Consider the following 22,421-nt stretch of genomic DNA (forward strand, 5'->3'; position numbering starts at 1 on the left):
CCCGTTTTGATGCTCAGTTTGAACCTGACCATGTCCACATGTCTAAAGATGCACTGAGCTGCTGCCAGGTACTTAACGGGCAGCTGAACACGTGTGCCTAATAAAGTGTCCGGCGAGTGTATTGTTATTACAACGAGTAACACCACAAACTGGTTTCCACCTCTCCACACAGTCACTGGTCTGTGCGCGCTCCTACCAGAGGATGGCGGTAACGCAGCTCATAATGCAGAACAAAAACTCAACGAAGAAGAAGGAGCTGCGCGCTGATTGGTGAGAAGTTTGGCGGACTTTACCCTCCGCTGTGAGGCGGAGCCGCGGGGCTGAACTGTCTCCTCAGAGCGCATTGACAGCGCGGGAGGCTCTGCAGCCGGTCCGTGAGTGGTTAATGTTTCACAGCGGAATTTAATGCTAGTGCAAGCAGAAAATATCTGGGAGAACGAGTATGTTTACCAGTTTAGCGTCTGTTTTATTTTAGTTTCTGAGTGTTTTTTTTAGTTTCATGCGGTTGCCATTAGCAGCTTCAGGTATTACTCCGCTTAAGCAGCAGCCTAGTTTGGAGGGTTTTTACTTGTGATATGTTCGGGACTCTTTCGCTCCAGAGGGGATTTAGCCAGTGTACTGTGCACAGCTGTCGCCGTCTTTCTGGGACAGGCAGCAGATGATGAGAGTAAGGAGAGTCATGCGCTGCTGGCTGACACTGAACAGTTGCGTGACTGTATTGAGGAGACGGACAGGGGAAACTAAAGATCTGGCAGCTGCACACCTCATGGATTAGGCAGCTTGTTATCTGAGTTACAAAATAACCAGGGTTAGAGCTGGTTTTGTAGTTCAGTGGCTTATTGGTCAGTGGTTCAAAGGTTAGCCGATGAGGCCATATGACTTCGTACTGTAGCAGGGGTTTTGCTGCTGCATGTGCACTCTTTGAGGCTTTGTGCTGTGATAATAGATCGTCTGTATGGCCAGGTTGTCAGGAGCTCTCTCTGCATGCTGTATCATCACACACAGCTGTTCATTTCTTTCTTTTTTCTTTCTTTTTTTTTTTTTTAATTTTTAGATTGCCACTCTGTGTGAAAACCAGCAACCATGTCTACAACAAATGGTCACCATGTGAGCAAAGAAGAATGGGAATCGCACAACAAGATGATGCTGGCGCCGCTGGAAGTCAGCGACTCAGAAGTTTGTGTTTAGTTGATCTTATTTAAAAATCTAATTATACCCATATACTGCAGAGCGTGCTTGGCACATTTTTGCTGGACACAGCCAGGTTTTAATCCTCGCCTGCGGTGGGCCTTTGAAAGTGCCTGCTTAACAGAAGTCTGTGCATTTTCCAGTTAAATTTATAAAAAGAAAACTGTATTTAATCATGTGTCAATTAAACCCCACTTAAACAGGTTAAAAACATTTTGATCATACCGTAAGCTATGGGGTTTTTTCCCCCCTTTGATAGAAGGCCTAAACCTTTTTAGTAGGTGGGCAGTTTTATTTGTTTTTATATGCAGGAATAACCTTGTAAAGTATGTGTGTTTGCTTGTGTTTCAGGTGTTCTCCATTATTAAAAAAGAGAAGCACAGGCAGACGTACGGTTTGGAGCTGATAGCATCTGAGAACTTTGCCAGCAGAGCTGTTCTTGAAGCTCTGGGTTCCTGTATGAACAACAAATACTCCGAGGGCTACCCTGGCCAGAGGTACGGCGCTTGATCTGCTTGAAATCCCAAGTGTCTAGATCTAATTAGTGTGGCATTAACAGTAAGTAAATGGCATTTGTAATAGTGAGTGTGATTTATGTGTACAGGTACTACGGTGGTACGGAGCATATTGATGAGCTAGAGAGACTTTGTCAGAAGAGGGCACTGGAGGCCTATGGTCTGGACTCAGAGAAATGGGGTATCAACGTTCAGCCATATTCAGGTATGAAATGTTGATGCATTTAAGACTGAGTCTAATTCAGTCGGGCTCTACACTAGCATGCTGCATCATCTTTGCTCCTGTTGCTCATTTGTCATTGTGTTTGTGATTCTCGGTAAGGCTCACCTGCTAACTTTGCCGTCTACACGGCGGTTGTGGAGCCCCACGGCAGGATCATGGGGCTGGACCTTCCAGATGGAGGTCACCTGACACACGGCTTCATGACTGACAAAAAAAAAATCTCTGCAACCTCCATCTTCTTTGAGTCCATGCCATACAAGGTGTGCATGCATGTTCAGCAACCAAAGGTTTCTGTGGCGTTGGTTAAAAAAATTCTCAAAGGTGATGAGCTCATTATTTGGAAAACACAAAAGCTAAGTTGCTGAGTTACAGTTGCCTTGCTATCAGCTCAAAGCAGTCTGACCTTTCTCCTGTGACCTCTGACATCAGTGAGGCAGAGAACTGCTGCTGACTGGATATTTTCTGTTTTTCAGACCATTCTCTATAAACCCTAGAGATGGCTGTGTGGGAAAATCCCAGTAGATTGGCAGTTTCAACCATGTTCAAAATCCCTTAAATCACCTTCCTTCCTTATTTTGATGGTCTGAAGTTCAGCAGGTCATCTTGACCATGTCTGCATGCTTAATTGTATTGAAAACAGCTGATAAGGTGTTTGCATTATTGAGATGTTGAACAAGTGTGCCTAATGAAGTGGCCAAAACCAAGTGGATCTTTGGATCTAGCAGAATTTATTTTGAAACTTCTCAGAAGCTGTGGGAAGTTTTTAGTACTGTCAAGTTTCAGAGGTGTAGAAGACGCATCAGCTGTGACACCGACATCTGAAAAGTTGTGGGCCAAACCTTAAGAGTATTTTTATTCTAGGGGGTTTTAATTAATTTCAGTCTAATAGGCTTTTATCCAAAGTCCAGGCATGTGGTGTTGTGTTCATGTTGTTTATATCAGAGGTTATATTTTTGTTATGTGGTCTGCTGCTTCTTTTTCAAGGTCAATCCAGAAACTGGCTACATTGATTATGACAGGCTGCAAGAAAATGCACGACTCTTCCACCCCAAACTCATCATTGCAGGTAATACGTGGCTCCTGGTGTTTATTTAGTTTTACACATCGAGACAAGTCGGTAGGAGTAGGAGCTTTGAATCTGAGTATATGTGAAAAAGGAGGGGGAAAAAAATCTTTCACTTTGTCTCCAGGAACGAGCTGCTATTCCCGCAACCTTGACTATGCCCGCTTGAAGCAGATTGCTAATGAGAATGGTGCCTATCTGATGGGAGACATGGCTCACATAAGTGGATTAGTGGCTGCCGGAGTGGTGCCCTCACCCTTTGAGCATTGTGACATTGTTACCACGACAACACACAAGACACTGCGTGGCTGCCGTGCTGGGCTTATTTACTACAGGAAAGGTAGAAAAGGAACCCCGAGGCTTTTGCCAAATGCAAACAAAAAAAAAAATCCCCAAACTTTTACTCCCTTTTTTGTTGTTACCCTACTTTCTCATTTGCCATTCTCCTCTTTCTTGCCTTCACGCCATCTCTTCAGGCGTGCGGAGTGTGGATGCCAAAGGAAAAGAAACTCTCTACAACTTGGAGTCTTTGATTAACCAAGCTGTGTTTCCTGGACTGCAGGGAGGACCGCACAACCACGCCATCGCAGGTTTAAACTCATCATTTTCCTCCACTTTCAGAATTCTGTTTCATTTCTCTCACTGAGGTCATGTTTGTTTGTTTTGCGGGTTTTTTTTTTCCACTGGCAGGTGTTGCTGTAGCTCTCAAGCAAGCCATGACACCAGAGTTTAAGGCCTACCAGGTGCAGGTTCTCGCTAACTGCAGAGCTCTATCCAGTGCTCTCGTTGACTTTGGCTACAAGATTGTCACCGGTAAGTGCTGTAGAGACACATTAGAGACAACTAGAAGTGAAAGTTTTCTCCACAGCCAGCTGAAGTTGTACAGTGGGGAAGAGCATTCAGCATGGGTGGCATTAAGGATAACCAGTCCCATTTGCTTTGATTTCTTCCTTCTTAGGAAGTCAAGTATCTTAAATGGGATCATAACAGCATATGATCAAAGGACCCTAAATGTGTCCCATAATAATGAGCTAATATGACAATGCTAAGTTGCAATTGTGATGCATTAAAATCATAATTCTATTTTTTTAAAATATAATTTGATTTTGTGTTTTTGTTTGGCGTTTTTTGGATGGGGGGGGCTCATTTAATTGATGTTCAAATGTATTGAAGCATGAATATTTTTTTTTTAAAGGGACATGACTCATGCGATGCTTGATGATGCTTCCCTATTGTATAGTTGAAAAGAGCTCGGTGTTTGTACATTTCTGAAGGCCTGTCATGATTACGTGTTCAAGTGGTGCACTAGATCCTGTGAAGGTCGAGGATTGTGAACTCTGTGGGTGATCAGGAGCAGGTGTTCAAAACAAATCCAATAAAGGCGTCAGAATGATTGCAGTTATGGTTTCTGCCGACAACGAGGCTATTAGGCAAATTTTGCACTTTAGTCTGAACATGGGGTGGAAAAAGGTTTGTGCAAAGGCTATCCCAGGAGTTCTGTTGCCTGATCAAAAAAGATTTTTTGTATTAAAAGCAAATCCACTACTTTTTGATTTCTTTTTTTTTTTTGTTTGTTTGTTTTTTAAATGTGTTCACACGTGATGAGATTTGGATCTGGAGAACCTTGGAAAAACCGCGGGTCGCCAAGGATGAAAGTCCAAGTTCAAGGCTATGTTAACGGTCTTCAACATTAAAGTCATAATTACAGAGTAGAGGACGGGATCCAGAGGGATTAACAGTGAACCAAAACTTTATTACAAAAAGTTCTCAATTTTTTTTTTTTTTGCATTTTTGGCCACAGCGGCTTTTATCGCAAGCACCACATTGCAGCGTATGTATGTGGTCGCCGGCTTCACCACTAAGCCACCTGGGCGCCAAAGGTTCTCAAATTTTTATTTATTTCTTCCCGTGCAGGCGGCTCTGACAACCATCTGATCCTCCTGGACCTGCGCAGCAAAGGAACCGATGGAGGACGAGCTGAGAAGGTCCTGGAAGCATGTGCCGTTGCTTGTAATAAAAACACTTGTCCAGGTACAAAAAGCATTCCAAGCATAAAAGTGTGGTAAATAAGTACACAGTTCATTTTTGCTGTTGTTGCTCTGCAAAGTCCCATTCTTAGTTTTCCTCATACGTCTGTGCAGGCGATAAAAGTGCCTTGCGCCCTAGCGGTCTGAGGTTTGGCTCTCCAGCTCTTACCTCCAGAGGCTTGGTGGAGAATGACTTCAGGAAGGTGGCTGAGTTCATTCACAGAGGTAACTATATTTTTTAATTTTATTTAAAGGAGTTGGTGTATCTGTTAGTTTCAGCTAAAGCCATCCACAGACCCAAAATATGAATCCATGCTTTCTTTTCTTCTGCAGGTATCGAACTGACCGTGGAAGTGCAGAAAAGTCTGGGTCCCAAAGCCACTCTGAAGGAGTTTGTTCAGGCTCTATCCCAGGGAGAGAAGTTCCAGCAGCGGGTAGCTGAGATCAGGGCTGAGGTGGAGGCTTTCGCTGCTCAGTTCCCAATGCCAGGCCAGCCCGAGCTGTAGAGGGCAGTTCAGACCGAAGGCAGCTGAACAGATGATAATATGACAGGATATGATGCTGTTATTTTATTTTTATTTTTTTTAACTGTGAAATCTGTCACTACTCAAATCACTTCTCATCACAGCTGTCATTGATACACGATTCTTCTCTAAGAACAGATTTAATGTTTTCAATTTTCCTCCAGTGTCAGATGTTTCAATCATATTTAAGCTTTAATCTTCTCAGAAATCTAATTTTCTTTTGTGTTAAGTTTACAGTTCGGAGGTTTTCTAGCACGCCGCCACAGATTCAAGTACAAAGTAATGTAATGTAATGGAATACATATACAGTTTTAAAAATTAAATAACCAAATTACATTTTGAATAAAATAAGAATGAAAGAAACAACAGTTACTTTTTACAGTTTTTGTTTTTTTTCCCCCAGTCTAAAAGTGCAAAGTGGAGCAATAAAGTGAAGCTCTTTCCTGCATAGAAATATGAACGCAGTCACAAAGGTGGTGGAGGCGGTGGCTGTGTTACATCAGTGGTCTGGACTCTAATGAAAGAAGCTTACAGCGGTTTAATAATCTTGGTTTTGGGGCAGTATGAAAACAGCTGAGGCTGAGTGGAATGTCATTACCAGAGTACTGGACAAATGAAAATGCCAGTAGAGTAAAAGTTAAGGAAGATAAGCTTCTGTGGCAACTCAAATGTCCAGATCCTGTGTTCTGAACAAGTCCTGAAAAGCTGGACTTTGACTTTAAAGGGTTAAAATAAGTTTTCTTAAGCAGAAAGTATTTCCTGGTACAATTCTTACTGAAGGGATATCCTGGACTTGGATAATCCTGTATGGATGTGTACATGCTGTATATGCTGGAAATAATAAAAAAAAAATAAATTCCCTGACAAGATGATGATAGTGTTGTAATGCTAAAAAGCCCCTGGTTTAACGTCTCGTGATCTGGTTAGTCTGTAACCGGTCTATAATGCTGAAAGAACGGGCGATACAACACATTAGCGAACACATCCTGTCCCAGCTTTGCTGAAACGTGCTGCTGGCACCAAAAAACCAACCAACCAAAAAAAAAAAAAACAAAACATCTAATGTGTTACCTTTGTACCCATTTTAAATTCTCAAGTTTGTTTACATTTTACAGTGTCCCAACTTTATTCTGAAAACTACAAGTGATGATATCATTTGTTTACAGAGTTTTAATAAAATCTGAAATTGTGATTTAAATAGGAATTTTACTGTTTAATATTTAACACTCCATCCGCAGACAAGAAGTGAGAAGTGAAGCTTAGTGTAAGGGTGCAAATTAGTCAAAAGCAGGTATTGCTCAGCCTGAATATCAAAATAACACATCACAGGACTCTGCTCTTACAAATGGCTGCTGCACTCATTCATGCACACTTTGGGGAAATTGGAGGCTGTCTCACCCTTAGCATCATTTCATATATCAGATTTAAACATTCCTGTAAAATATGAATAAAGGATCTCCGAGGTTCAGTACCACAATGTTGCATTTAACAACAGACCACTGATTAAATTGGAAATGGAAACTTTTTTATTTTTTCTTTAAAATTTTTTTTTTTCATTTCTTGTAAAGCCAAAGGCAGTATTTGGATCTTTTTGGAAATTAAAAAGTTAATTAAAAAAACATTTTTTTTCATAATGTTCTGAGACAGGTAGTATTTAGAAAGCTTGGACTCAAGACTCTGCTTCAAGATGTGATTCTAAAGGTGTGTTTAATGAATCTATCCAGACCAGTAAGAGCAAATATTCCCATGTGTTTAAGTGCAAGGAAGCACATTCATAAAACCCCACCCCACTCCCTTGAAAAGTGTTGTTAAAGAGTGTGAGCTATTTTAAATGCAATTACAACTGTGTGGTTAATGAATATCTGCTCATGATTGGACACAATTAAATATGTATAAAATACTGTATATTCTTTCCCTGATTTATGGGTTACCTGGATTCAACTGGATTTTTTTTTTTTTGGGGGGGGGGGGGGGGGGGGGGGGGTAGGCTGATTTAGGCTGGTGTTCCTGCTGATTTGGTTGTTTTGTTTATGTGAGTATAACAGGATATTTAACATGTTTTCTAAAGTTCCCCAACTTGTTTGTACATAATATTTACAAAAACAACAATAATCACCACAAATGGAACAACAGTGCATTTTATCGAAAAAGAAAAAATTACTTCAGTGGGCTTCAGTGGACCCTTTGTACGTGTTTGTTTGGGGTCCGTGGATTTAACAAAGCGCTCTGGGATCGTTTAATCTTGCCTGGTTCCGTCAGGTCGGAGGTCACCCTGCGCGCCTCTCATCATCCACACAGAACAAGGAGAAGCTTAGAGACAAACAAACGCATACGGGACGGTTCGAGTCCACGGCTTCTCTTTAAAACTGACACCTGAGTTACAAACCACGGCAGCGGTTCTGATCTCTGTGTCGCCGAGGTCGGAGATCAGCGCTAACTTATCCGTTAGTCTGGCTAACCCTGCTAGCCGCGTTAGCTGGCTGAGAGGGAACTCAGTAGCTAGTAGCTCCACTTCGAGCTAGCTTAACTTTAAGGACATTTCTGTGATTGGAGGAGTGAGAAGACTGAAGAAGACATGCAGGAGATACTGGCCAACGTGGACCACATAAAGTTTGACCTGGAGATTGCTGTAGAGCAGCAGCTGGGAGCGCAGCCGTTGCCCTTCCCCGGCATGGACAGTAAGTGCTGGGATGCTAGCTGCTTGTTAACCTAAAGCGGAATTACAGGTAAAAGTGACGCCACGTTGACCCTGTGATAATGTGTGTCTCTGCAGAGTCTGGGTCTGCTGTGTGTGAGTTCTTCATGAGAGCTGCGTGTCAGAAAGGTAAAAACACAACATAACCCCGTTTCACCTCTATAGTGATGTCACTGCAGCGCAAATATCAAATACTTTCCGTAAAGTTAGAATTTAGACACTTCATACCTTCCAAACACACAAATCAGTGCTTGCTAATCCTTTTCAAGCAAGCTCAGCCTCTCAGGTCCAAATACAGACTTAGCTATACTGTCCACACATGGCTCCAGCAGTGCTCTACCTCACTGACTTTCAGGGGAAGATCATAGTCATTACACTGTGACTCATGTTATTCATACTAACAGTTCTAAACAAAATTACTTTTTTTCCAATCTACGATAATTTAAATCAGGAATCGGCTTGGAGCTGCTTCTTGTTTGCAGCGATGATGGACAGACTTAAAAAAGACAAAATACATGTGTGTGAGAGGGAGACAGGTGGAAAGGTGATCCTGCAAGGAGCAGATGTAGTGAAGGTGGATGAGTTTAAATTCCTGGGGTCAACCATCCAAAGCAACAAACAGTGCACAAGAGAGGAAAAGAAGAGAGTGCAGGCAGGGTGGAGACGAGTGTCAGGAGTGATTTGTGACAGAAGGGTAGAGTAAAAGGGCAGGCTTACAAGATCATAGTGAGACCAGCTGTGATATATGGTTTGGAGACAGTGGCACTGACAAAAAGACAGGAGGCTGAGCTGGAGATGTTGAGATTTTCACTAGGAGTGACCAGAATGGATATGATTAGACATGAGTACATCAGAGGGACAGCAGTTTGGAGACAAAGTTAGAGATAATAATAATAAACTTTTTCAGTTTTCATTATATTACCATGATTTAATTGCATTTATTAAATTACAGAACTAAAAGTTATTTTTTCAAATGACAGAATAAATGTGGAGGAAAGAAATGGCGGCATGATTAGGCCTACAGCTATCCACGCCACTCTGAGTCCTACCTGTGTTTGTGCAGATAAATCAACTTAAAGGGGCCCTAATCTGACAAATAAATGAAGCATATAAAATACATAGTCTAACAGCTTTAAGTATAGGCAAATTTCACAGGTAGTATTTAGAAAGCTTGGACTCAAGACCCTGCTTCAAGATGTGATTTGATTTACTTCAGGATGTAACACTTGTTGGAACTGATTTGTTCGTCCTGTTAAGCGTTTGTGTAACCATCTCAATATGTGCCATTAGGTCAACCTTTGCTGATCTCAGTATGTCCAAATAAAAAGTATTAAATTGTGTTGGTTTAAGTGACCAGCAGAACACTGAGAGCCATGTGGGTCTTAATGAGGAGAAGGTCATAGAGTGTGCTCTGTTTCACAGGTGGGATGTGTCCGTTCCGACACATCAGCGGAGAGAAGACGGTGGTGTGTAAACACTGGCTCAGAGGACTGTGTAAGAAGGGAGACCAGTGCGAGTTTCTTCATGAATATGACATGACCAAGATGCCTGAATGCTACTTCTACTCCAAGTTTGGTTGGTTGACATCATGAGTGCATTTTTTTTTTTTTTTTAACTTTCTTCCACAAACCTTGTCCGCTCAATGCTGTACTGATTAATACTTTAATTTGTGACCCTCACAGGTGAGTGCAGCAACAAAGAGTGTCCGTTCCTTCACATCGATCCAGAGTCTAAGATCAAAGACTGTCCCTGGTATGACCGAGGCTTCTGCAAACATGGTAAGGTCAAACTCTGGTACTAAGACCCTAAACCCACTGGTTATAGACAAAAGCCTGTCACTTCTGTGGTTTGAATAGAAGAAAAGCATCATTTGTCCCCAACTGTGTGTCTGTCTTCATATCTCAGGTCCTGACTGCAGACACAGACACACCAGAAGGGTGATCTGTGTGAACTACTTGGTGGGATTCTGTCCAGAAGGAAAATCCTGTAAATTTATGCAGTAAGCAGTCCTTTTATATTTGATTCCTAATTACTGATAGCACCTTTGCTCCACATTAAGTAAGTTAAATCTGCCAACAAATCGCACAGGAATTTAATTACCTTATATTCCACTTTAAATTGTCTGTTTTGCTTTGGGATACTGGGATATTGTCCTGTTTTGATTTTGTAATGACAGATAGCTGGACTTAAAACTGAGACTTCACTTCCCACTTAAACACTGACATGTTCCTCCACAGCCCCCGATTTGAGCTGCCCATGGGCGCATCTGAACAGCCTCCTCTGCCACAGCAAAACCAGAACCAGGCAAAGGTAAGATCATACACGCATGCAAACACTCAAATGATGGATCCCGCATGTGTGGATCCGTCTCAGAGGATCAAAAATATATATATAATTTTCAACATGATTCGCAGTGCTCCTTTCCTAATTATTTGCTGCTCTGTTTCTGAAATATCCTGTAAATTGAAAATGCCATCTCTCTCTCTCGTCTCCTGCTGCAGCCTGTGCCTACCATCGGCCGCTCGTCGGTCTCTTTAATCCAGCTGACCAACTCCAGCACAGCACAGCGGCAGCAGAACAACGTGACGGCTGCTGCTCAGCAGAATAATCTAAATGCCAACAGAGGGCCTCGTCCACTGGACCAGGTCACCTGCTACAAGGTGAATCAGCTGGACATTTGTGTGATCAAAGCTGTGCTCAGACTGTGTTTGAGACAACAGTCTCTCACTTTGAGCATAAATATGAAGCCTAGCCTTAGTTACATTCATTAATGAAACTGCATTGTTGGTTATACTACCACAGCATGCACCTGCCATACATTTCAGTGCACTAGAAGCAATAGTTTTAAGTTTTGATGCACTTGTAAGGTTTTACTTAGAATATGTGCTTCACCTGAGTGCTTGCAATGGACCTTGAATAAAATAGATGCACAGAAGTGGTTTTACATCACTGGTAATAATCTTGTGAACCTATCCAGCTTCTTAAAGGGTGATCTATTATACTGATTTATAGCTCCATACTTATTTTTTTCTTTAACTTGAGTAGTTTTGCATGATTTACAGGCCTAAATAATCTGCTGAAACTAATTATTTAAAGCCTTTGGAAACCTCAGCTTTTGGCTTACAGGGTTTACTTGACCTCACTGATACCATTATGTAAAACCTTGCACACATTTTACATGAACATCCACCACTAACAGCATATGTGACAAAAAAAAAAAAAAGGGTCCCCTTTAAATGTAGAGGCTTTCTCCACTTCCTTCCTACTCGGAACAGCTGGAACACCCTGTGAATGTCACTAATTGCTTAATTTCTCTCCTTGTTTGCAGTGTGGTGAGAAGGGCCACTATGCCAACAAATGCACTAAAGGCCATCTTGCCTTCCTGAGTGGACAATAACCTTGAGCCTCAAAGCCTGAACACCACAGTGCTGTAGCTCACTGCCCCTGATGTGAGCAGAAGAGACGAAAGGGGAAAAAAAGACGCTCTGCTCTATATGCTGGTGTACCTAAAAAGACTTTAACTGCCACTTGTGTGTGACCTGACAGACACAGGGCAGTGGGAGGGAAACATTGCTACTATATATTTTTGATCCTTACAAACTGCGAACACATGAAAGTGGCAGGCACAGAAAAGGTTGACCGGCCCGATTTGTTGGGTTTGTGCAGTCCAGGTGACTGAAGAGTCACTCCCAGGGTCCAGTCTGCAGCAAACATCAATACAGGTGTTGTTACTCACATCATGTGACTGCAACTGCCAGTCACATGATATGTTCTGTGTAAGTCTGACCGTGAAAAATTGAACAAATGTGCTGTCAGTAGGAATGTAATTTAACGCAGTTTGTAGTCAGCACCCAAATCCAAGCTCACTCTAAAAGTCACATTTTGGGTCTTTCAGCCTGAAAGTAGTTCATTTAGCAGCCGCGTGGCAGCACAAACCAGCTGGAGGATGCGTTTTGTTAACAGTCTGAACATATTCTGTCTGTACAAATAAATGTTCTCGTTTCTGATTTTACCTCTTATAATTTTCTGATCTTCTTACAATGGTGCGCCAGCCACTTCTGACCAATACAACACTACACTCACCCCACGCCCAAAACAAACATACACAACAGTGAATCCTTATATCCTTGTTTTATTGGTCACAACAGTCACATAACACAACAGAGCCGAGAACAGAGAGCTGGGGTGCTCCGGAGGTCTGCTGAAGGGGCTCAGTGGTACTTCCTCCAGCGATCGTGTTCTACAAAAGAGGAGGGGAAGGGGTGTGTGCAAGGAAGCAGAAGATGTTTAAAATGTTAGGTTTTCTTAGCAGTGACACAAGTGCAACAATAAATCTAAAGTAAAGAAAAACAGACTTATAAGGTAGTGTATATTTCTTACTGATGTGGTCGTATTCCCACAAGTAGCTGATGGCCACATAGCCAACGAGCAGCATGGCTACACCTCCAATGCCCCCCTTCTTCACATTGATGTACTTGTTGTAATATCTGTCGTGGCCTAGAAGAGATGGCAGGAAACAGCATGGTCAAATATCCTGTTTTGTATTCAATAGATGCAAGAGGGCAGCTCATCCTGTGACCTTAATTACTACTGAGGCCACATTCACCAATTAGTCTCTTAAGAATAAGCAAAGCTACCAGCGCAGGGGTCAGTAACCTCTACTGTCAGACATGTTTCAGCAATCTGTGACCCTAAAAGAAAAACAATCTGTATGGAACCACAAAACATGAGCTTCATAAAGAAGTTTGCACAGCATAAATTAGCCTATCAGTAATACTAATAGGTATATAACTGATTAGACTCTTAACTCTGCAGTGGTCCATTTCTGATTTGGTACTTCAACTTTTTCAATTTTCATTATATTACCATGATTTAGTTGCATTTATTAAATTACAGAACTAAAAGTTATTTTTTCAAATGACAGAATAAATGTGGAGGAAAGAAATAGTGGCATGATTAGGCCTACAGCTATCCACGCCACTCTGAGTCCTACCTGTGTTTGTGCAGATAAAGGGGCCCTAATCTGACAATAAATAACACATAAAATATATAGTCTAACAGCTTTAAGTATAGGCAAATTTCAATGTAATTCTGACTAAAGTCCAGTTTTAATAGCGTGTGTGTGAAAGTGAACACAAGCCTACACACTTCAATTCTCCATTTTCCTCCACTGTTTTTTTTGGATCTGGAATCCACACCGATGGAGGTATATTAAAACATTAAGACAAAACTTTACAGTTGGAGAATGTAAACAATGGTTTGCCCTCACATGTTCTAAAATAGACAAATACTGTTTGTGACGTGAGATTGTTGGAACAGTAAAGATGAAAGGAGCAGAGGTAGTGAAGGTAGATAAGTTTAAATATCTGGGTCAACCATCCAAAGCAACAGACCGTGCACAAGAGAGGTGAAGAAGAGAGTGCGGGCAGGTTGGAGTGGGTGGAGACAAGTGTCAGGAGTGATTTGTGACAGGAGAGCAGCAAGAGTGAAAGGACAGTTTACAAGACAATAAAGATGGATGGATGGTGTGGAGACGGTGGCACTGACAAAAAGACAGATTTTCATTAGGAGTGACCAGAATGGACAGGTTTAGAAATTAGTCCATTAGAGGACCGGCTCTGGTTGAACCGTTTGGCAACAATGTTAGAGAGGCAAAGCTGAGCTGGTTTCACATGTACAGAGGAGGGTGAATATTATTGGGCAAAGGATGCTGAAGATGGAGCTGCCAGGCAGGTGGAGAAGAGGAAGACCACAGAGAAGATTCATGATGTAGTGAAGGAGGACATGCAGAGGGCTGGTGTGATAGAGGAGGATGCTAAGGACGTGCTGAGACGGAGGCAGATGATCCCCTAAACGGAGCAGCTGAAAGAAGATGCAGACTGTGATGTGAACAGATTTTGTTCACTTTCCAGGCAAATTTGAGAAACTGAAAATAATTTAGGAGCTAAACAACCAGTCAGTGATTGAAAGAAAACTCCCAGGAGGTAAAAAGACATTTTTTTTTTCCCCCTGCCCTCCAGAAGGAGTCAGACCAGGTTGTACTTTTACCCCTGCGAATGGCTGAGAGGATGCCATTGGGTGTAAAGTCTCGCCCTCCAAGCCAGGCTCCCAACTCGTTAAGTTTCACGTCCATCAGCCGCTTCTCAACCAAGGGAACTAAAAACAAGTAGACAAAGCATCATCATTTAAAGTGCACACTGTTCACAATGAATAAAATATGCTTTGAATTATTTCAAACGACCAATCATTAGCCATTTGAAACATATTTAAACATGTAGTCTCATGTCTTACTAAACTGTCCGCACTTTTCCTCTAACAACATAAACTCCCTGCTTTTTGACTTTCCTCAGACAAAAAAAACACCACTCATTCAAATAATCAGCAAACTAACAGATCAATCTGAGAAATATTTAACAACTTCACCCAAAGTATTCAGTGAATTAACCTTTTTAACTGCAGTGATTCAAACTCGGAGCACAGCAGCTGATCTGACATTTGTGAGGTGTGTGCAGCTGATTGGAGATTTGATCAATGAAATACAGTTGGACAACTTTTCAAAACAGCGTAAAGCACAAAAAGAGCCATTCTGGTTCTTTTTTTTTTTTTTGTAAATGGTAAATGTGCTTTATGATTAAGGTTAGTCGAAGAGGCCGTCATAGTGCTGAACGCACCGTGTTTGCAGGCTACCGTGCAAGCTAGCCACAAGAAACCATTATATACCTCACACATGCTACAGCTGTGCCATCATTAGAACTCCATCCAAACCGGAAAACACACTGAATGGTAGAGTTAAACGTCGAAAAGCGGCCTGCAGATTAATTTAACAATAAAGCCGCCAATGACACGCAAAGTCCTTGACGTGACTCGAAGGGTTTAGTGGGGCCTTCAGTCCCAAAAAAGACCCTTAAGTGACAAATTCACGGCCTGTCTGACAGAAAACACCCGACAGTACCTGAATGCCTCATCAATACCAAGACTATGACTTATAAAATTAAAAAAGTGCGATATTTTTGGCAGAAGAAACATTACGATACCTGGCCTGTCCGCCATCTTGACCGGTGCAGAAGGTTTGCTGCAGGGAATGATGGGAATTAAAGGACAGAGTGCATTCTGGGAGAAATCGTAGTTTTTAAGTATACTCACTAGAGGGCGGCAGAAGCGATAAAACCACGAGGAGAGCAACAAATTAGATCTACTCTAAAAATACTCCTTCGTATTTATTATTTTTCCATCCATCCATTTTCTTCCGATTATTATTATGTTGTTGTTGATGTTGCTGTTTTAACCAGTGTAGCAACTGAATTTCCTAAATATCGGATAAATAAAGTATTTCTTCTATCTTATTGTACTCTGCACTGAATGATAAGAATGGCTGAAGCATTTTTTTACTCCTTGAATTACTTCTCCGTGAATCTTTTTATTATTATTAAAATTAGATATTTTTAATGTCGCATTCAGTTATCGGTCTCTGCATGTATTAAAGAAGGATAAATGTGTCTTACACACCATAATGAAAGCAAGACTTTAGTTTAATAATTAGGGTGAGATCATCCCTTCATAACTTATTGATTGGGTAGATATTTAAAAGAATAACGTGATATTTTTACACAAAGCTGACATTGATTCAGATAATCACCGTCAAGGTCACTGTTATTGCACCAATTAACACCACTTTAGGCAATCAGAGTTTGTCACCTCTTACAATTCCTGGATGATCCCGAGCTGGATATGAGGAGGTTCATCTCCTAGGTTCCAGTTGTGTCCTTCAAACAGCTGCAGTTCTTGCATGAATGGATGGCTACAAGCTCAGTTCAGAGGAATATGCTATCAGCAGATTGTATAAGACTGACTGGCAGCTACTTGTTTGTCTTACTGTGTTGTAATGCAAAGTCTCCTGGAGGTGCTGATTTGTGTTTACTGGCCTGGTCACAGTTCTGGATCAGAGTTCTTAGCTTTGCCCCTGTTGTGAATTAAACAGCTGTCATGGTTATCTTCAGTTTCAGGTTGAGAATGACCATAAGTTGTGCCCTAAATGTCTCAAGTGTGCGTAACCTTAGGGAAGACCCTTCTAGTCAGTCTCAGTGAGAGAGAAAAGGCTGAAGATAGCTTAGAGACTTCCTGTGTGAGCTTTGAGACCACTGAGCTGGGAAAGCAAACCTACCTACGGTGAGCAAAGCTGCACCGACCACGCTGTGGGCAACACTCTTTCAGTGGGTGCCTGTAACCCCGCCTATTGAGGTTCCACCATCAACTACTTTTTTTGGAAGAGCTGATCTGCTGCTTGGTGGATCCACGGACTGCATTGCTGGGTCTCCTTCTATGAAATTGTTTTTCAAATAATTCTCTTTAGAAGCTCTGACGCTCTGTGATGCTCCTCACCCAGTCCCAAATGTTACAGCCAGAGCATAAAGCAAGACAGTTTATGGAAAATATAATGCAGCACTTCATGGCTGAAGCTTCATGTCAAGAGTACTTGGTCACTTGATGCCAACTTCTACAACAGATCTTCATCTATACAGGCAGGTCAAGGTTATAGTTATTCACAAGTGCCTTAATCATCCCTGACAGTTGTTGGAGCAGCACAGTTCTGTTGCACAGTTTGTGCATTTGGTGACCAAAAAATGCTTCACCTCACAGGTGGAGCGTTGATATGACAGATAAGGACAGCCTAGCAAGTTTAGAGCGCTCAGTGGGAAGGACAACTCTTGTCCCAAACAGCCTACTTGGCAATGAAGCATCTCTTGCCCATTCTCAAGGGCTTATTTGGATGGACACTAGTGTTCATATCATTGATCAAGCCTTCAAGGTCACTGGAGTCCCTGAGAGAAATCCAGAGACTTTTGACATGGGCTTATAACTGATTTTCATCATTTAGGGCAATGCAACTCACAGACAGCAAAGTCTGTGACAGATTATTCCTCAAGGCACCTTAAACATTTTCTAAGGTTAATTGCTCAGCGTGGCCTCTGGGTCCATGCTAGGACTGGACGTTCTGTCAGGTAATCAGTAGGTGGGTATCGTGTTTTTGTGATCCTGCTGGGATGAGTCATCAAGCTTGTTAACTGCAGACGGAACGAAACAGAACGGAAGTTGCAAAGTTACATGGCTCGGTGAAATCCTGAACGCATGCCAGCCAAGGTGCTCTCTCTGAATCTTTCAGGGCAAAAAGATTTTGAGAGGCTGGATGGAGGCTACCACATGGTATTATGGTGGTGTTTCGTTTATGCAAGATCTCGATGTGCACACAACTCAACAAGGCGCATCCACCTTGTTTGCAACCATTGCCCAGGTTCCAGTAATTCACAGTTAGCTTTGTAACATACAGTTTAGGGTCAGCTCACATGGGTGTTATGTGCACTATACACAATATCCATTCTTTTTAAGCACAAAAAATTGTAGCCTGGCTTATAATGGTTACAAGGTTATGAGGAAGGAGACCGATTCAGTGGAAACAAAAAGTGAATTTATTATTTAAAGAAAAAAAATGCACACGTGGATGAGATTTTATTCATTTAAAATGAATCAGAGCTAGGGTTGTGGATTAATAAGATATCATATGTGATATGTTCTAATGTAATATGTATCTAAACTGGTATCTAAAGATAGCATGCTCTGCTCTGTCTCCTTTAGAAAGCACAGCCTGTCAGTGCTCATGAATTCTGAAATGCTGACCTGAAGGGTTTACTACTGGTGTCTCCTGACACTCTATCAGACAGATGTTTGTTTTCTTCTTTCAGAAAGGCAGCCGATCAATGAGCAGCACAACACCAGCTTGCAGCATTTATACATAATGTACCTGAAGATACAGTCAAAGTCTTATTCAGATTGGGGCTTGTGTTTGTGGTTGAGGTGGTGCTGTGGTGTTTCAGGTCGTCATCCTTTGCTATGAAGATGTCTTCAAAGATGGCCTGCTCCTCAGATCTGAACAAAAGACAAGTACAATTTACGATGTCTTACAGTCCAGAGTTAGTTGGTGCGCATTAGAGTCACATTTTCTTAATGACGCAAGCGTTGTAACAATATACATATTTTGCCATAATTAGCTGCATTCTTGAAACAGTAATGCTTGTTCCATCCACTGAAGCTGCAAGCATATCTGAGGTGCATGATGACATGTGAAGGGATTCTCCTTTAAAATGTCATCTAAGTCACATCTCACAGCTTCCCACCCAAAAACACTTTTCTGAAACCTGTGTGCTGAGATCTTCCCCGTCTGTTTTAAAATGAACAATATCAAGAATAAAAAATGTGCCATAAGGAGAGCAGTGAGGACAGAGAAATAAGACAGATGTGGCTCTTCAAAGCAGAACTAAGAAAGGATATTAAACTAATGAACGAGGTACCTGCTGAGGAAGAAAAAAAAAAAGCATTCAGAATAGAAATAGCTAGCACATCAGCGTTCTCTTCATCTGTGTTGCCACACTAGGACATTTTCTGGGCTATTGGCTGACAAAGACAGGTGGAGATGGTTTTGGGTGTTCTGTTCCAAGTTTTCCTACTTTTAAATACAACAAGTAGGAAAACTGGGAAAACTGTATAAATAAATCTGTACATTGAATTCTTAGTGATGTGAACACACCCAGTCATTCAGCTAGCAAACTTGATGCAGTTTAACAAGTTAGATCAAACCTTACTGTCCACTGATGTTTTATTTATGTGCAGCAGAGCAGAGGTGGCAAAAGTACTGACATTCTGTACTTAAGTAGAAGTACAAGTACTTATGTTAAAAAATACTTTAGTAAAAGTCGAAGTACTGGTTCAACTTCTCTACTTAAGTAAAAGTAAAAAAGTACAGGCTCTGAAATGTACTCAAAGTAAGAAAGTAAAAGTAGTTCTTTGGAGGACGTTTCTACCTGCTATTTTTGTGTAAAACAAACCGAACCTCATTATATATTATTGTAATAATATAAAATAGTACATGAGAATACAAATGTTATTCCAATCTAAATTTTAATTCTAATGAATGCACTCAGCTTGAATCTGTTATGTAGGACACAAACTGTGAAAGGGAATTTAAAAACAGCTCTGTTCTCTGTGTCCTCCATAGTAGAGGGTGACTGTGCCTCCACCTAAACACCAACATGAGGATACTCAGGGGTTACAGTGGGCTTCAGAAGGTGGAGGAACCCTAAGATCAGCTGTAGTGGCTCTGCATGGGGAGAAGAATCACAGCTTTCTATTGTGAGCTGCAGTAAATGATGTTGGTGCGCAGGCTGTGATCAGCTGACCTGCTGCTGCTGCTGCTCTGAGGTTTACTGCTCTGTGTGGATGAAGTGAACTCACAAAGATGTAACCCAGTATTTCACAGCTCTCTGAGCTGATCTCCATCCCCTACACTGACAGCATACAGGCTGTAGAAATGTTGGATTCAGTGATTGAATCTCAGCATCAGCAGCTTTGATTCAAACTCATCTCTGCTGCACTGATGTAACCTGTAACTCTGACCATCAACACAAACACTGTGCTCCAGTCCAACACAGAGCTTTACTGTAAATACAGTACAACAAACTAACCTATTTATTAAACACTAAACTGCAGCATTTTCATAGAATCTTTGAATTACACAACGTCAGCATACTTCAGTTTATTTTCCAGTCCTTACCTTTAAATCTAACCTCTCTTCTTCCTCTCCTGTCCTCTTTCTCCATCTCTGAGTGAACTTCTCTCTCTTTGCTCTCCCTGAAATACAGCAGCTCTTCTTTTAGCTAGCAGACACACTGTGTAACAAACTGCACACACTTTGTGTGTTTGCTGATATTTGTTGAGCATTTAGAAACGCTGCATTTACCTGCCACACGTTACTCCCTTCATGCTCGCTCCTCTTCAGTAGCGCTAGCTAAGCTGTTTATGTGCCGCAGCGCAACTTACGGATTCGGTCCGGCCCGCTGTAACCCTGATTATAGTGCTATAAATGAGACGTTAATTATACGGGTTTGTGTATTTAATCCCTTTGTACCCGATAAGCCGGTGATGGAGGATACGCCAGTACGATTGTCTCTTATATATTATTATTCCTCCGTTTAGGCTCAGATCGTTTGATGTTTGAAGGCGCACTGACCGGAAATGCAAACTTCTCTCTGACGTTAAAAAGTAACGAGTCTGTTTGAAAATGTAAGAAGTAGAAAGTACAGATACTTGTATAAAAATGTAGGGAGTAAAAGTAAAAAGTAGTCAGAAAAATAAATACTTAAGTAAAGTACAGATACCTGAAAAATCTACTTAAGTACAGTAACGAAGTATTTGTACTTCGTTACTTCCCACCTCTGCAGCAGAGGGATCACTTGGTGAGCTGTTTAGTTATTGTGTAATGTTGAAAAGTTATGAATCAAAGTATGAATTAACCTGTATTATTTGGAGCATCAATCCAATCTGGCAACACTGATCCTTAAACTTTTCAAACTGGTGTGAGCTGCTGAATTGTAGGTAACGGAGCATACATGAGCAAACCCTCCCTGTGACTGTACCTGGATGATTACCTGTAAGAGGTAAGCCAAACTTGAACTTGATTGGCTAACAGCGGCTATCTTAGCTAGCTTAGCACACATGTATTGTGGCAACATGTATTTTTAAATGTCTTCAGTCGTTCAGTGTTCCACAAAATTGCTACCCTTTGCACCTAAAAATGCTTACAAGAACTTTGTGAGCTGACATGTTCGGGTTCTTTTGTGTTAAATAATATGCAAAGAGCTGCTCGCTGGCTGAAGGAGGCAGCACTTCGGACATGGACAAAGTGATGTTGAAATTCACCGGCAGGCTCCCATGTGTCATCCCAGATTTTGCCACTGGAAAATATAATTTTGGAACAAAAGAACACCAAGAACTTTAAAATCAGGTTGGGAGTTACTTTATGTACACAGAGGCTGTGCTTAAACCAAGTAGTAGGATACAATAAGATACATTTATTTAAGTACTGTACTAAAATAATAATTTCAATTTTATGGATCTTTCCCACGTCAACTCCACTACACCTCAGACTGAAATGGTGCACTCACTAGTGCTTTAGTTCCTGCTTTTCACTTTAACTTTTCTTAATGTCCTTTCAGTGAAGTTAAAACAAAGTTTCTCCAGATGTGATTAGTGTGACATTAGTACTTCTTTTATAAAGAATCTGAATACTTCCATTGCTTAACCATTTCAGGTGTTCACACAGAAATCTTTATGAGGCATGAATATCAGTGCTCTCGTGCTCACAGCACAGTCCTGCTGGAACACAATTCCATCCAAGTGAGACACTGCAGGTATTTTCCCCACAGTTCCAAGAAACACTCTCAGCTACCAACGTCATACTAAAAGTGTATCAAATACATTACTTGTTGTGTACTCTATGTTGAGCACTCAAAGCACTTTACACAACATGCCTCATTCACCCATTCACACACACTCATACAAGCACTTCTTTCTATGCTTGTGCTTTCTATTCTTACTATTTCTTATCTTACCCAAGGATACTTTGGAATGCAGACTGGAGCAGCCAGGGATCGAACCGCCAACCTTGTCCATTTACACACTTGAAACAGCTGTAGTCACTGCATCAATTACTAATAAATTGTCACAGAAATTGAGACAGGGTTGGTCAGCATCTATCGGTATCTATAAAGTATATGTTGTGTTTATTGTGTGTTTGTGTCAACGAGACAAACTGAGGGCAGCCTGATTACAGAGAAAACTCTATGAGCCTTCTTGATATACAGTCATTTCTGTGTTAGCCATGTTGATTTTTGCTGCAGAGCAACAAATGCACTTTAGATGACTGTGCCTATTTTGGCTGAATTCTTTGACTTCATACACATGAAATACACTCTCCTAATGCAAATGCATGGGACATTTCCCTACACTGATCTAAACAACACACTTGCATTCAAACATGCAGCTCTACCAGGTAATGGCTAGCAAAGTTCGTGGTTGGAGTGCATGTGTGAAAATGACTTAAGACAAGTGTATTGTAAACAGCCTGTTGAAAAACAAAATTAAAACAGCTCTTTGTGTTACCTCATTTATTCTGCTCCCAGTGATTGTTTCAACCTTCACGATCTTCTGCTCACTACATTTTCGGCAACCTTCAGAAATGAAAGAAGAGAAGTTTAACAAAGTGAGAGAGCAGTGATTTCTGTATACACTGAATAAGAATTATGACAGACTTTTCACTGAAGAAGTGAAAATTTAGATGTTAGATTCAACTCATTGTG

At 41.3% G+C, this 22,421-nt stretch overlaps 3 protein-coding genes across 5 annotated transcripts; 2 read left to right on the forward strand and 1 right to left on the reverse strand.

Moving 5' to 3' along the window:
* The first annotated feature begins 235 nt into the window (after positions 1-235).
* Positions 236-5,908, forward strand: shmt1 (serine hydroxymethyltransferase 1 (soluble)). Of its 3 annotated transcripts, none has more exons than XM_030735361.1 (12): positions 236-370; positions 1,055-1,176; positions 1,540-1,685; positions 1,793-1,908; positions 2,026-2,186; positions 2,911-2,992; positions 3,117-3,329; positions 3,466-3,579; positions 3,680-3,802; positions 4,904-5,020; positions 5,131-5,241; positions 5,350-5,908. In XM_030735361.1, exons 2-12 carry the CDS (start codon positions 1,084-1,086, stop codon positions 5,520-5,522), a joined length of 1,449 nt encoding a protein of 482 aa, XP_030591221.1. In that variant the 5' UTR covers positions 236-370; positions 1,055-1,083; the 3' UTR covers positions 5,523-5,908. The 3 variants fall into 3 exon arrangements, with proteins under 3 accessions (XP_030591221.1, XP_030591220.1, XP_030591222.1); XM_030735360.1 differs by having other exon boundaries at positions 305-440; XM_030735362.1 differs by having other exon boundaries at positions 314-374.
* A 1,769-nt stretch (positions 5,909-7,677) lies between these two features.
* Positions 7,678-12,247, forward strand: cpsf4 (cleavage and polyadenylation specific factor 4). Its single transcript, XM_030736633.1, has 8 exons — positions 7,678-8,218; positions 8,314-8,364; positions 9,658-9,810; positions 9,918-10,013; positions 10,141-10,234; positions 10,473-10,545; positions 10,737-10,895; positions 11,564-12,247. The coding sequence occupies exons 1-8, from the start codon at positions 8,116-8,118 to the stop codon at positions 11,630-11,632; spliced, it is 798 nt and encodes a 265-aa protein (XP_030592493.1). The 5' UTR covers positions 7,678-8,115; the 3' UTR covers positions 11,633-12,247.
* Positions 12,248-12,351: 104 nt separating this feature from the next.
* atp5mf (ATP synthase membrane subunit f) lies at positions 12,352-15,339 on the reverse strand. The gene is made up of 4 exons (XM_030736634.1): positions 15,270-15,339; positions 14,284-14,391; positions 12,616-12,732; positions 12,352-12,475 (listed from the first exon to the last, which is right to left on the reverse strand). Exons 1-4 carry the CDS (start codon positions 15,283-15,285, stop codon positions 12,447-12,449), a joined length of 270 nt encoding a protein of 89 aa, XP_030592494.1. The 5' UTR covers positions 15,286-15,339; the 3' UTR covers positions 12,352-12,446.
* Positions 15,340-22,421: the final 7,082 nt, after the last annotated feature.

This window comes from Archocentrus centrarchus, chromosome 8 (assembly GCF_007364275.1).
Source record: "Archocentrus centrarchus isolate MPI-CPG fArcCen1 chromosome 8, fArcCen1, whole genome shotgun sequence".
Classification (NCBI taxonomy): domain Eukaryota; kingdom Metazoa; phylum Chordata; class Actinopteri; order Cichliformes; family Cichlidae; genus Archocentrus; species Archocentrus centrarchus.

Bases quoted from the DNA above. Each gene is read 5' to 3' on its own strand.
- cpsf4 (XM_030736633.1), top strand. From the start codon at position 8,116: ATGCAGGAGATACTGGCCAACGTGGACCACATAAAGTTTGACCTGGAG. The intron at 10,546-10,736 runs GTAAGATCATAC...CTCCTGCTGCAG, and splicing joins AAAACCAGAACCAGGCAAAG to CCTGTGCCTACCATCGGCCG. The intron at 10,896-11,563 runs GTGAATCAGCTG...CCTTGTTTGCAG, and splicing joins ACCAGGTCACCTGCTACAAG to TGTGGTGAGAAGGGCCACTA.
- atp5mf (XM_030736634.1), bottom strand. The intron at 12,733-14,283 runs GTAAAAGTACAA...CATCTCTTCTAG, and splicing joins CCTCTCAGCCATTCGCAGGG to GCCACGACAGATATTACAAC. The intron at 12,476-12,615 runs GTAAGAAATATA...CCTCTTTTGTAG, and splicing joins GTGGGAATACGACCACATCA to AACACGATCGCTGGAGGAAG.
- shmt1 (XM_030735361.1), top strand. From the start codon at position 1,084: ATGTCTACAACAAATGGTCACCATGTGAGCAAAGAAGAATGGGAATCG. The intron at 1,177-1,539 runs GTTTGTGTTTAG...CTTGTGTTTCAG, and splicing joins TGGAAGTCAGCGACTCAGAA to GTGTTCTCCATTATTAAAAA. The intron at 5,242-5,349 runs GTAACTATATTT...TTTCTTCTGCAG, and splicing joins GGCTGAGTTCATTCACAGAG to GTATCGAACTGACCGTGGAA.